Source organism: Macaca mulatta, chromosome 5, assembly GCF_049350105.2.
Source record: "Macaca mulatta isolate MMU2019108-1 chromosome 5, T2T-MMU8v2.0, whole genome shotgun sequence".
In the NCBI taxonomy this organism is placed as follows: domain Eukaryota; kingdom Metazoa; phylum Chordata; class Mammalia; order Primates; family Cercopithecidae; genus Macaca; species Macaca mulatta.
Genome location: NC_133410.1, coordinates 97,811,426 through 97,825,068, shown reverse-complemented (window position 1 = coordinate 97,825,068; position 13,643 = coordinate 97,811,426). Strand labels below are relative to the sequence as shown.

General features: G+C 40.2%; 1 protein-coding gene across 1 annotated transcript in view; it reads right to left on the bottom strand.

Moving 5' to 3' along the window:
- Positions 1 to 13,643, bottom strand: part of HERC5 (HECT and RLD domain containing E3 ubiquitin protein ligase 5) — a 50,463-nt gene that overhangs the window by 3,299 nt on the left and 33,521 nt on the right. The window contains exons 17-20 of the mRNA XM_015138772.3: positions 9,939 to 10,082; positions 8,801 to 8,967; positions 2,838 to 2,904; positions 1,854 to 1,924 (exon numbers count right to left, since the gene is read on the bottom strand). Coding sequence (XP_014994258.2) covers positions 1,854 to 1,924; positions 2,838 to 2,904; positions 8,801 to 8,967; positions 9,939 to 10,082 — 449 coding nt within the window. The remainder of the gene's footprint in view (positions 1 to 1,853; positions 1,925 to 2,837; positions 2,905 to 8,800; positions 8,968 to 9,938; positions 10,083 to 13,643) is intronic.

Below are 13,643 nucleotides of genomic sequence, written 5' to 3'. Positions count from 1 at the left end.
AAAGATGAGGAATAATTATTTCTGAAAAGAGGATATCCAAATAGCCAATAAGCATATAAAGTGCTTAGCATTAGTAATCAGAGAAATGCAAATTAAAACCACAATGAAATACTACTATATACCCACCAGAATGGCTAATTTTAAAAAGACTAGTAATACTATTAGAGTGGACATAGAACAATTAGAACTGTCGTAACCTACTGATGAAAGTCTGCCTCCATTTTTTATGTTTGCTTACTGACAGGTTTCAAGTACCACTCCTCCTCCTTTTTCCCCTTTTGCCTCCAAATCTGCACAGCACAGGCTCGCTCCCTGGGTACCCACTGACGGCTGTGTGGCTTAAATTTCCCCACGCATGCTCTGGGTTGCATGAGAACCCTAACCCTGGCCCCATGCCGGAACTACCATAAAAACTAAAGCCACCTGCCTCTCTCTTCACTTAAGCCAAACAGATCAGCTTGGATGCCTGTCCAGCTCTCCCCAGAAAGCCCCATTATGTACTAAACATTTTCATACTCTCTGGCACACATATGGCATCATCCATATCAATATCCAAATGAATTTCAGGAGGACTGATCCTGCTCTGCATGGAGCAAGGGGAAACCACAAGGCACCAAGCACTTCTCCGAGTTACATACTAACAAATGCCTGCACATAAACAAAACACATGTACAAGAATGTTCACAACAGCATTATTCATAATAGTCCAAAACTTGAAATACACTATGTTGGTCAAAAATACTACAGATAGGCTGGGTGTGGTGGCTCATGCCTGTAATCCCAGCACTTTGGGAGGCCAAGGCGGGTGGATCACAAGGTCAGGAGATCAAGACCATCCTGGCTAACATGATGAAACCCCGACTCTACTAAAATACAAAAAATTAGCTGGGCATGGTGGCAAGCGCCTGTAGCCCCAGCTACTTGGGAGGCAGGAGAATCGCTTGAACCCAGGAGACGGGAAGTGAGGTGAGATCGTGCCACTGCACTCCAGCCTGGGTGACAGAGCAAGGCTCCATCTCAAAAAAAAAAAAAAAAAAAAAAAATACTACAGATAAACTGTGATGTATTCACACAATACACAACTATACAGCTGGAAATGTTATATTTCTTGATCTGGCAGTAATTACATAGGCATGTTTGCTTTGTAAAACTCACTAAACTGTACATTTATGACTTGTGCAATTTTCTGTTATATAGGTTATATTTCAATACAAAGTTAAAAAAAAAAAAGATTTAAGAAATCGTGGAAAAAGATGTGATGTAGGCCAGCATGCTTCCTAGAGCTCTCTGACCAACTATCAAGGGAAGGTTCTATAATCCCAACCTCCATGGCTTTAAATGGCATTCCATAAGATGTTGGGAAGTCAAAATATCATAGTAACCTTTTCAACAAATACTTACTATGTGCCTGCAATGTACCAGGCACCACTGTAGACTACTCTAGGTACTGAATATACAGTGGTGAATAATACAGACCAAGTCCCTGCCGCTTTCACTATCATGGGAAAAACAATGAGAAATAAATAAGCAAATAAACCCCAAAGGAAGGTGATGTGTGATATGAAAAGAAAAAGTAAAGCAGAGTGAGTGGATAAAGAGGGACAGATGTTGGTGCTGTAATTTTGGACAGGAAGAAATAGAAAGGTCTCTCTGGGAAAGCCATTTCCATTTCTTACCACAATATAGACTCCATGATATATATGTCAAAACACATACAACACACACCAACTTCTCTGCCTTAGCAAAAAATGATTAATGATAATGAAAAATTAAAGAGCTAAAAGGAATTTTTAGAGTTCAGTGAAATAAAAATAGTAAATATACAAACCAACTATTTCATTTTTTGTACCTACTTGTTAGTCTGGTTGACAATTATGCTACTTCCATTAGGAATTAAGTTTGTGTCGTTTCTGTCCCAGTGTACCTGTAACCACAAATGAACTCTCATAATATCTCCAACATAATTCTGAATAATCTATCATCAACAAAAACTCTTTGGAGCATACTTTTTAACAAGAATGTGTTAAAATGTATATTTTTATCATAAAAGCAAGGAATATACAAACAAAAAATTACACCCTATCATACTGAATAAAAATAAATTTTTTCAAAGCTTGAATTATCTTATTTTAACTGATCAAATTAAACAAATTAATTGGAAAATTGCTACATCTCAGTATTCACTTCATACAGCATAGACCCAGTACGGCAGATTTACAAAAATGGCCACGAATTCTTCCCATCCTAGTTCTCCTGCCCCTTTGCCTAGTGGCTTTGCAACACTTCCAATCAAGGGGGGAGGCTATCTCTTCAGCCACTGAATCTGGCCATGGCCATGTGACGTACTTTAGCCAACAGGATCTGAAAGAAGCAGAAGCATGTGTGGTGGGGTTTGCTATCGTTTCCTCTCTGTAATCCTAAGGCCACCATGTAAGAATAAAGACTGCAGTCTTGCTTCAAAAGCCACAGCTAGCCTATTGGAGAATGAGAGACCACAGAGAACAGAGACAAGCTGTTTCAGCTGATACCCTATAACCCAACCAGCCTGCCAATGACTGGGCATGTGAGTGACACCACTGTAGACCATCCAGCCCAGCCAAGTCGGCCCAGTTCAGAAACCCACGAAATTGTATTTGTTCTTTTAGGGCACTAGGTTTTAAGGTTGGCTATTACATAGTAAAATCTAACTGACGCACCTAGATCATGATGAAGAACAATACCTTTTTCACTAATTTATTTCCAGTTTTTTTTTTTTAAGTGAAAGTAGACATGTTTAGTTAAATATGTAAAGGGTTAATCAGATTAAAACTAATCTGTTATCTGCTTTTGTTACTCACATTAAAATGGATGTAAAATACTTCTTCAAAGTTATCACCTTCGTCATCCAGAAGTGTTTGCAAGTTCCTAAGGAAAAAAATAATCTTGCTTTTAAAAACGTAATAACCATGATCACTAGACACAGTATCTAAAATAAATGTCAAATGTATAGCTATTCTGAAGGTAGGAGGTCAGATATAGTTCACAGCACTTCTTTCTCCATGTACTGATAATCTAAACAGGGCCAGACCTCAACTAAACATGTCAAATTTAGGAAGCTTGTCTGCAATTCTGCAGGCTGCCTGCCTGCTTCACAGCTCTCTTCCCTTTACCCTAAATTCCCTACCTAATGATTGTAGGTTTCTATTTAGAAAAGGATTCTAACGTTCACTGACAGTGGAACTCATTCAAACTGGCGTAACCTTTATTGAATCTTTTGAACTTTACTTACAGAATAGGTCTCATATTAAATTTCAGGTATCAGTAACTCTGAGGTGGGTCAAAGGACCTTCTCTGCACCTCTTGTCCCAATATCATCAAGCTTAAGAAATACCTGAAATTAGACTACCTTAATAGTTTCAGGGCATTTGTGAGAATAGAGGTCACATCAAAATGGACAGTAACCAATTTTTAAATATTTCCATCCTATCATCCTGTGATGCTTTATACATGCTTTTGAAATAACATGATGTCTCATTGTATTTGCTCATTCACTCAAATATTTATTCAACAAACATTTAAGTAACCCCTACCGTAGCAGGCATAGGGGATGTAAAGTTGAGACTAAGATATTACTGCCAATAAACTCTGGGACTTGAAGGTGAGGTATGCTGATGGGAGTCTCACCTACAATACAGTGAGGTATGTGCAGCCAGAGAACTATGGAAATCACATAGGCTTAAAAGAGCACAGTTACATTTTTCTGAAGGCATACATGACATTGGGAAAGGCCTTTGGGATAAGGTAGAATCTGAACTGATTTTTTTTCCCCACTGGATTTTTAGATTACTGTATTATGAAGTAACGGACCATGTTTTATTCATTGTGGGTTGTTTTTGTGGGGAAGGAGGTGAATTGTTCTCCAGCTGTGATCCTGTGAAATTGAACAAGTTACGTGCTTCTAAAATACAATGGTGGGCCAAGTGCAGTGGCTCACGCCTGTAATCCCAGCAATTTGGGAGGCCAAGGTGGGTGGATCACTTGAGGTCAAGAATTTGAGACCAGCCTGGCCAACATGGTGAAACCTCATCTCTACTAAAAATACAAAAATTAGCCAGGCATGGTGGCATGTGCCTGTAATTCCAGTTACTCAGGAGACTGAGGGACGAGAATCACTTGAACCTGGGAGGCGGAGGTTGCAGTGAGCCCAGATCCCACCACTGCACTCCAGCCTGGGCCACAGAGTGGGAGACTCTGTCTCAAAATAAATAAATAAAATAAAATTCAATGGTAGAACAGGCATAGGATAGACATTCCCATTTCAAAAGGGAGTAATAGAAGAAAGGGGTAAGAGGTCCCAATTAAGTCCAAAACTCAAAACGGCATGCAACATTAAATCTTAAGTCTTGAGAATAATCTTTGACTCAATGTCCCACCTTCAAGACACACTGGGGTTGGGGTTGCTCTCCTAAGTTTCCAGGCAGCCCTACACCCATGGCTTTGCTGGGCACAGCCCACCTGGAGGCTCTCACACATTAGTATTGGGTGGTTGTGGTTCTCCCTCAGGCTGGAATGCACACTGGTGGCTCTTCCGGGGTCTCTAGAGCAGCCTCACTCCTATGACTCCATTAGGCACTGCCTTAGTGGGGGCTCTTGACAGTGGCCTCAACCCTGTGCCAGTTCTCTGCCTGCACCCCATGGCTCTGTGAAGTATCTTTTGATATCTAGGTGGGAGAAGCCAAGGCCCCACAGCTTGTGCACTCTGTGTGCCAGTAGAGATGGCGGTTTACCACCTGTGCCCTCTGATGGGACGGCCACTGTGACCCACACCACACCTGGGGCCACTGGAGTCACACCTGGGTCAGCTGAGGAGCACTGTGCCAGAATGCAATGAGTAGGGACTTGAGGCAGCACTGGACATCAAATGTCCAGGTCCTGTGGGTACACAAAGCCACTCTTGACATAGTTCTGTCCTCCAGGCCTTGGCACTCAGGGCCTATGATGGGACTGACAGCCCCCAGTGATTTCCGAAATGCCTTTGGGGTCATTCTTCCATTGTCTTGATGAACAGCACCAGGCTTCCACCCATCCATACTAATCTCTTTATTAAAGAGTCACCTGGCCACACCCTTGGTGCTCTCTTCAAAACACGTTTGCATTCTTTACAACATGGCCAGGCTGAGAATTTCCAAATCTTTAAGTTCAGCTTTTTTTCTAATGATAAATTCCACTGTAAATAATTCTCCCTGCTTCCATTTTGGTATAAGCAGTCAAGAAAAGTCATATTGTTCCTTTACCACTTTGCTTAGAGATTGCTTCTGCCAAATATCCTATTTCATTGTCAAGAATCTTATTTTACACAAATACTAGGATACAACACAATTCAGCCACATTCTTCACCACTTTATACAGTAACAAGGATCACCTCTCCTCCAATTTCCAGTGTGTTCCTCACTTGCATCTGAGACCTCATCAGAATTGCCTTTATTGTCTATGTTTATACTAACATTCTGATCACGACCACTTAGGTAATCTCTAAGAAGACCGAGGCTTTCTCTAGAGGTCTCCTCTTCTTCTGAGCCCTTGCCAGAACTGCTCTATAGGGCAATACACGATTTTTCTAGCATGCACCTCAAAACTCTTCCACTACTTACTCATTACCCAGTTCCAAAGTTGCTTCCAATACTACACTTCTTGGTAGCAAGAAGTCCCTTAGTCCATTTAGGCTGCTATAACGAAATACCTTAGACTGGGTAATCTATAAACATAAATTTATTGCTTACAGTTCTGGAGGCTTGGAGTACAAGATCAAAGTGCAGCAGATTCGGTGTCTGAATCTAAAGGGAATAGGTGATGACCCATTCCTTTTCAATGGTGCCCTATGTATCCTCTCATGGTGGAAGGGGCGAATAGGCTCCCTTGGGCCTCTTTCATAGGGGAATGAATTCCACTCATGAGGGCTCCACACTGGGTATTAGGCTTCAAAATATGAATTTTTGGGGAACACATTCAGATCCTGACAGTACCTTCCCTTCTGCATTTTTCTAACACCCTCCTGATGAACACAGAAGTTCTTTAATCTTATTGCAGTTAAATGTATGAAATCTTCTCTTTAATGTTGGTACGTTGCATGTCTTGTTTAAGAAATCTCAAAGGTGAGAAATATAATTCTCTTGTATTTTCATGATTTTTGCATTTAATATCTAAATCCTTCATCCACATGGAGGTGATTATCATGTATGGTATAAGACAAGGATCTACTTTCATTTTTTTCCCCAGACAGATACCATTTTTTTTTTCCAGTTCCATTTATTTAGTACTCCTATTCCCCTTGATCAAATATGTCACCTCTAATAAAGTTCCATATAGGCATGGGTCCATTTCTGATCTATCTTCTGTTCTATTGGAAAACCTATCATACTGTCCTAAATAATACAGCTTTCTAATAATTCCTTTGTTTTTGAGATGGAGTCTCGCTCTGTCGCCCAGACTGGAGTGCACTGGTGCGATCTTGGCTCACTGCAACCTCCGCCTCCTGGGTTCATGTCATTCTCCTGCCTCAACCTCCCGAGTAGCTGGGACTACAGGCGCCTGCCACCATGCCCAGATAATTTTTTGTATTTTTAGTAGAGGCGGGGATTCACCGTGTTAGCCAGGATGGTCTCGATCTCCTGACCTCGTGATCCACCTGCCTCAGCCTCCCAAAGTGCTGGGATTACAGGTGTGAGCCACCACGCCTGGCCTCTAATAATTCTTGATATCTGACAGACCAAGTTCTCCATCCTTATTTGCCTTGAGAATTATTTCTGGTTATTCCTGACCCTTTGTTCATCCATATAAATTTTAGAACCAGGTTGTCAAGTTTAATAAAAAGCCTCCTGGGATTAAAACTGAGTTTTACTGAACACAGAGATCACTGGTTCTCAAAATGTGAGCCAGACCAGCAATTATTGGGAATCCTTGGGCCTTTACAGAGTTCATGAGGTCAAAACTATTTTCATAACATTATTAAGATGTTATTTGCCTCTTTTCACATTCTGCTGTGAGTAAACAGAAGAGTTTTCAAAAGCTATATGATACTGTGGAATGCTCTGATAGCTAACAGATATTTGTGTATTCCTGTGTTTAAAATATTTAATTTCTAATCCTGTAAATACTGACAGATATAACCAACCTAAGTAAAAGCGCTTTGGAGTCAATATTTTTAAGAGAATCTTAAGACCTAAAAGTTTGAGAAACAAAGATACAAATATAAAGATCTTTTAGTTCATGTACATTGTTAATTAAGTTTATCAGTCTTCTGAGGCATAAAGATTATTTAGGTTATCTTCGATGTTTCCAGTAAAATAAAAATGACAAATTTATCTTCTTTCTAAATCTTGTGCTTTTGATTTTTTTTTTCCCCTTATTAGTACAGTTAGTATAAATGATTAACAGACTCTGGTGCCAGACTGTGTTCAGATCATGGTTCTGCTATTATGGGGCCTTAAGCAAGTTATCTAATCTCTCTGTGTTTTAGTTTCTGAATCTGTACAAGAGGGATGATACTACTACTAGAATCATATTACTATTCTTACTCTTTTTTTTAAATTGAGACAGAGTCTTCTTCTGTAACCCAGGCTGGAGTGCAGTGGTATGATCATGGCTCACTGCAGCTTCGACCTCCTGGGCTCAATCTATCCACCCGCCTCAGCCTCCTGAGGTGTGCCTCCTGGCATGTGCCAGCATGCCCAGCTAATTTTTGTTTTTTATTTGTTTGTTTTTGTAGAGATGAGGTCTCCCCATGTCGGCCAGGCTGGTCTCAAACTCCTGGGCTCAAGCAATCCACTTGCCTTGGCCTCCCCGCAGTGCTGGGGTTACAGGGATGAGCCATCATACCTAGCCTGTTCTTACTCTAAAAAAATAAAAATAAAAATCCCTGTAGTATTCCATTGCATAAGTATACCAAAAATATATCATTCCCTTAGTGAAGGACATTTAGGGAGTCTTTATATTATGAACTATAAATATAATGCATATTACTGTACACTGATCCTTGCCTGGTTATGTATTTCCGAAAGTTAAATGTCTAGAAGTAGAATTGTTGGGTTGAAAAGGCAAACATGTTTTGATTTTGCTAAGTCCTGCCACACTGTTCTCTGAAAAGGAGTACCAATCTGTATTTCCACTAATAACACCTGAAATTAAAATGAAAGTTTTCAAGCCCTTGCTAATACTATACAGCATCAACACTTCAAACCACCGTCAACCTGAAGTATAAATTAGCCTCTTACTTTAATAGGCATTCTATGAGCACTGGTGAGATTGAAGACATTTTTATTGAGGAGCATTTCTATTGCTTCTTTCCCAGGTTGCCTTCTTGGATACTTTGTGAATACTTCTTATGGATGTGTAGGAATGCTTTACACAGCAAGGATATTAAAACCCTCCTACTGTTGCCATTTTTTGGTGAGGTGGTGGCTTGTCTTTTAACTTAGAGATAAGTTTCCATTTTAAAGGTGATGACATGAAACAACATTTAACATAAACATCACTAGTAGATTTTGCACCAAGGTGTATGTAACCTGTGCTCTGTGCATGACTATTCCTACACAGAAAAAGTTGAAATATTAATGCAAACATTGAAGACTAGTTAAGGGAATAATCAACATTTCCTAATTTTAGAAAATGAAATTATCATCCAACAATTCTTGTCAAAGTTAAAACTGGTCTGAAGTACCTAATGCTGCTGTTGAACATGAAAATATTATGAAGCATGTATACTTAAATATTTGCCTAAATATATGTTAGATAGAGTCCTTCCTCAGGAACTATGTTTACTTACTTTCCCAAATCAGGACTGAGTTCTTTCAAGTCTTCCAATGATGGCATCTGGTCCAAAAGTTTCTTAAACAGTGCCAGTGGGAAAGGGAGGTTGGCAACATTGCAATTGAACAGGGAAAGTCCACATAGAAGCCCAAAGAAGAAATACCTTTTCTTCTCAAATTTAGGCTGAAAAGCAAAAAAAAAAATCTTAAAGTATTATGAGTTTTTACCAGTACAATGAAATATTTATATTAAATAAATCTTTGTTCCTCTTTCATAAAATCAAATCTCAAATTAAAAAATTTAAAGCCTGAGATAAGAATGTTTAGGGCTTATATTAGGTTGGTGCAAAAGTAATTGCAGTTTTTGCCATTAAAAGTAAAGGCAAAACCTGCAATTACTTTTGCACCAACCTAATATTTGGTCATTGAGTCAATTTAAATCCCTGCCACTCTCATGCTTGTAATCCCAGCCCTTTGGGAGGTCAAGGTGGGCAGACAACCTGAGGTCAAGAGTTTCAGACCAGCCTGGCCAAATTGGTGAAACCCTGTCTCTACTAAAAAACACAAAAACTACCCAGGTATGGTGGTGGGAGCCTGTAATCCCAGTTACTGTAATCCCGCTGGGCTGAGGCGGGAATGGATTGAGCCTGGGAGGTGGAGGTTGCAGTGAGCTAAGATCATGGCACTGTACTCCAGCCTGGGTGACAGAGTGAGATTGTCTCAAAAACAAAGCAAAACAAAAGAAACAAACAACTAAATAAATCTCTGCCACAGTTTTGGTTCCTAAAAGCATACCAGCAATAAAAATACATTAGGTTCAGTAATCCTTATAAACTAGTTTTCACAATTTCTTTCCACAGCCTTTGTCTTCAAATTCACTGGGAAAACAGAACTGACACAAAGAATGACTACCTAAAAAAAAAAGGGTTCCTTTTTAATCCATGCATTATATAAATGATCAAAAAAACACATTGCTTGAGTTCTATGTGGACAGATATGGGAACCCAGGAAAAGGAAACTCCATTTTAAAAAAATAATCACCTTATTAGAATTATAGATTATCTCCACAATTATATCCACAACTCCTCACCTAACACGAAACAGTCTAGACAAACTAATTTTCTATGTTTCGTAAGCGAAGAAAAGGGAACTTACCCTGACAGGAAACCACATGCAGGAAGCCCCTTCAGGATACATGAACATCCCATATTCTGGCTGGATCATCTCTTCAAACAGACAGTAGAAGAACTCTCTCTTAACTCCTACAAGGTCATACCCAATTTCTCCACTAAATGAAACCTGAGGAAACACAGCAAATAATACATCACTTCCAGGGCTCCATTTTGCTATACATGAAGTCTCATTTAATAACAGTAAATAGTTAACATTAATTGTAGACCCAAGTATTTGGTAGGCACTGAGTAAGTATCCTACTTATATATTGTCATATTTAAGCTCTACATTAATTCTATAAGATAATGCGGCCTCAAGAATTTAAATAACTTTTCTAAGTTTATACAACAGCTAGGTGGTGCAGCCTATTTTTTTTTTTTTTTTTTTTTTTTTTTTTTGAGATGGAGTCTCACTCTGTTATCTAGGCTGGAGTGCAATGGTCTGATCTCGGCTCACTGCAACCTCCGCCTCCCGGTTTTAAGTGATTCTCCTTCCTCAGTCCCCAGAGTAGCTGGGATTACAGATATGCACCACCACGCTTGGCTAATTTTTTTGTATTTTAAGTAGAGACAGGGTTTCACTGTGTTGGCCAGGCTGCTCTTAAACTCCTGACCTCAAGTGATCCACCCACCTCGGCCTCCTGAAGTGCTGAGATTACAACCATGAGCCGCCACACCTGGCCTACAGCCTAAATTTAATCCTATGTCGGTCAAACCCCAGAGCCTAAAGTTTTTACCACTAAACTGACCTCAACTGGCATCACTATTATAGTCATCAGATCCAAGTATATATAATAAAAATAAACAGAAAGAAATCATAAAAATCGGCCGGGTGTGGTGGCTCACACCTGTAATCCCAGCACTTTGGGAGGCCAAGATGGGCGGATCACGTGAGGTCAGGAGTTCGTGACCAGTCTGGCCAACATGGTGAAACCCTGTCTCTACTAAAAATACAAAAATTAGCTGGGTGTAGTGATGTATACCTGCAGCTACTCAGAAGGCTGAAGCACGAGACTGACTTGAACCCGGGAGACGAAGGTTGCCGTGAGCCGACGTCACACCACTGCCCTCTAGCCTGGGCAACAGAGTGAGACTCTGTCTCATAAATAAATAAACAAATAAACAAAAAAAAATTCAGGATGTTCAAAAAACCAGAGCACACATAAGGTGTTTGCTGAAGTGGCTGTCTGCTCCCTGAGGCTGCACCCCCACTGCTGACACCAATCCCTCCCAAGAGGATGCTATCATAACCCATCTTTGCTCCTTCAGTTACCCCTCCATTCCTGCCTTTTCTTGGAATCTTTCACTTCCATTTACAAAAATGTTAAGGTCCCCCTTAACCTTAAAAGGAAAAAAAAAATCCCAACATATTGTCTCCAATACAGACAACATGGGCTCCTTCTACTCTTGCCAAACTTCAGAGATATATGCCAACTTCCAAACCCACTTCTCCACTTAAATGGGTCTCTCCAAGAAGACCAAGAACTGTAAATCGCCAAGCTCCAAGGACTTTTTCTCATATCTCATCTCCTTGATTTCGTTAACTCATTTTCCACTTCTGATCATGTCCTTTTTCTTGACAGACTCTTCTCCCTTGCTTTCGCTTATGAAGCACTCTTCATGGTTTTATTTCTCTCTTCTTTTTCCTGCTAGTTTAACTTCTAGAACCAGAATTGCAAACAATTCTATCCTAACACTTCTGTCCTTTCTCTGTTCTTTCCCTGGAGGCTCATTTTCTCTGTAAACTTTGTTTACCACTCGTAGATATTTAACCTTCAGATTCAGTATATTTTCTCTCCTGATTGACAGTCACTTCCAAAGACCTGTTCAACATTTCTACCCAGATGTTCTACTAGCATCTCCAGAAAGCTCCTCTTACCAGTTTCTTTATTTAGATGCATGCCTCTTCCATTCCTCTTGGTGAAATATTAAAAATCTCTGTAGCAAGACCAAGTGTCAAACCCTTTCCCCTCTTCTTACTAAGGACAAGCTGCCTGATCTCATAAAGCCTGTTTTCCCACATGATTATCAGAAAGATTACAGGGGTCATACATGTAAAATACCTCACACAGAGCCTGCAGATGGCAAATGCTGCACCCGCATTTAAAAACTGGATGAACGATATATAAAAGTGGAACTCAAATAATCGAGTGGACTAACTGGCAAAGGATAGAATCACATAACGAGTTCATTAGAGTTATACAATTATCTGTGTGCAAAAATACATGGAAATGCCAACTTTAAACTGCAATATATATATATTTTTTCCTTGAGACAGAATCTTGCTCTGTTGCCCAGGCTGGAGTACAGTGATGCAATCTTGGCTCACTGCAACCTCCACCTCCCGGGTTCAAGTGATTCTCACGCCTCAGCCTCCCAAGGAGCTGGGATTACAGGCACCTGCCACCACACCCAACTAATTTTTGTATTTTTAGTAGAGATGTGGTTTCACCATGCTGGTCAGGTTTGTTTCGAACTCCTGACCTCAGGTGATCTGCCTACCTCGGTCTCCTCAAGTGCTAGGATTACAGGCATGAGCCACTGTGTCCGGGTGCAATATGCTTTTACATTGGTATCTTGAGACTTAGTAAAGTCAATCTTTCTTTAATCTGAGTAGAAGTGATAAAGTAGGGTCCCCAATCAAAAATACTCCATTTACTAATATTATCAGGTCAATCTTTATCTGTCTTGATTAAGCAGAAAGTCTAGTGCCTAATGGCTGGGCCCAAATCCTGGCTCTGATGCCTATCAGTTGGGTTACTCTTGGATAAGTTACCTAATAGTTCTGTACCTCAGTTTCCCCATCTGTAAAATGAGGGAAAAACAGAATCTGCCACGCAGTGTTGTTGAAAGGGTTAAAAAATTAGGTACAAAGCACTTACAACAGTTCTTGCCACAAGGACAGCACTCAAAAGATCTACTGGTCATTATGATTCGGTATCAAATATTTACTAATAAGACAAATTATATGGTAATTAAAGAAAAAATCAGTTAAAAGATCTTCCGAACATGGTCAAATCTGCAATTATACCCCAAAATAACTGTAGGATTTTAAGAGAAAGTTCTCTTTTCTACAAAGCAATTTAGGTTATTATTATTTTCGGGTTTTTTTTTTGAGACAGAGTCTCGCTCTGTCATCCAGGCCAGAGTGCAGTGGCATGATCTTGGCTCACTGCAACCTCTGCTTCCTGGGTTCAAGTGATTCTCATGTCTCACCCTCCCGAGTAGCTGGGATTACAGATGCCCACCACTACACACAGTTAATATTTGTATTTTTAGTAGAGACAGGGTTTCACCATGTTGACCAAGCTGGTCTTGAACTCCTGACCTCATGTGATCCACCTGCTTCAGCCTCCCAAAGTGCTGGGATTACAGATGTGAGTCACCATGCCTGTGCCAATTTAGGTTATTGCATAAGAAGAAAAACAACCCCTTAATTCTCCTCTATGCTAACCATCTCATTGAAACCCTTCAAGGGTGGTGCTAGCCAGGCTAGGCCAGACCTCAGAAGGGACTGTACCTCTTAGGGCCAACACTGAACTATCCATCTGAGCAGGGTGTGGGGAGAACAACCACTTTGCCTGCTGTTCTTAGCCCAAACATACTCAATGAGTGCCCACAGCTATCACCCAAAACTCAAAGGCAACTAGGGAATCAGAGGAACCCTAAAATAAACAACCTCTGTGGC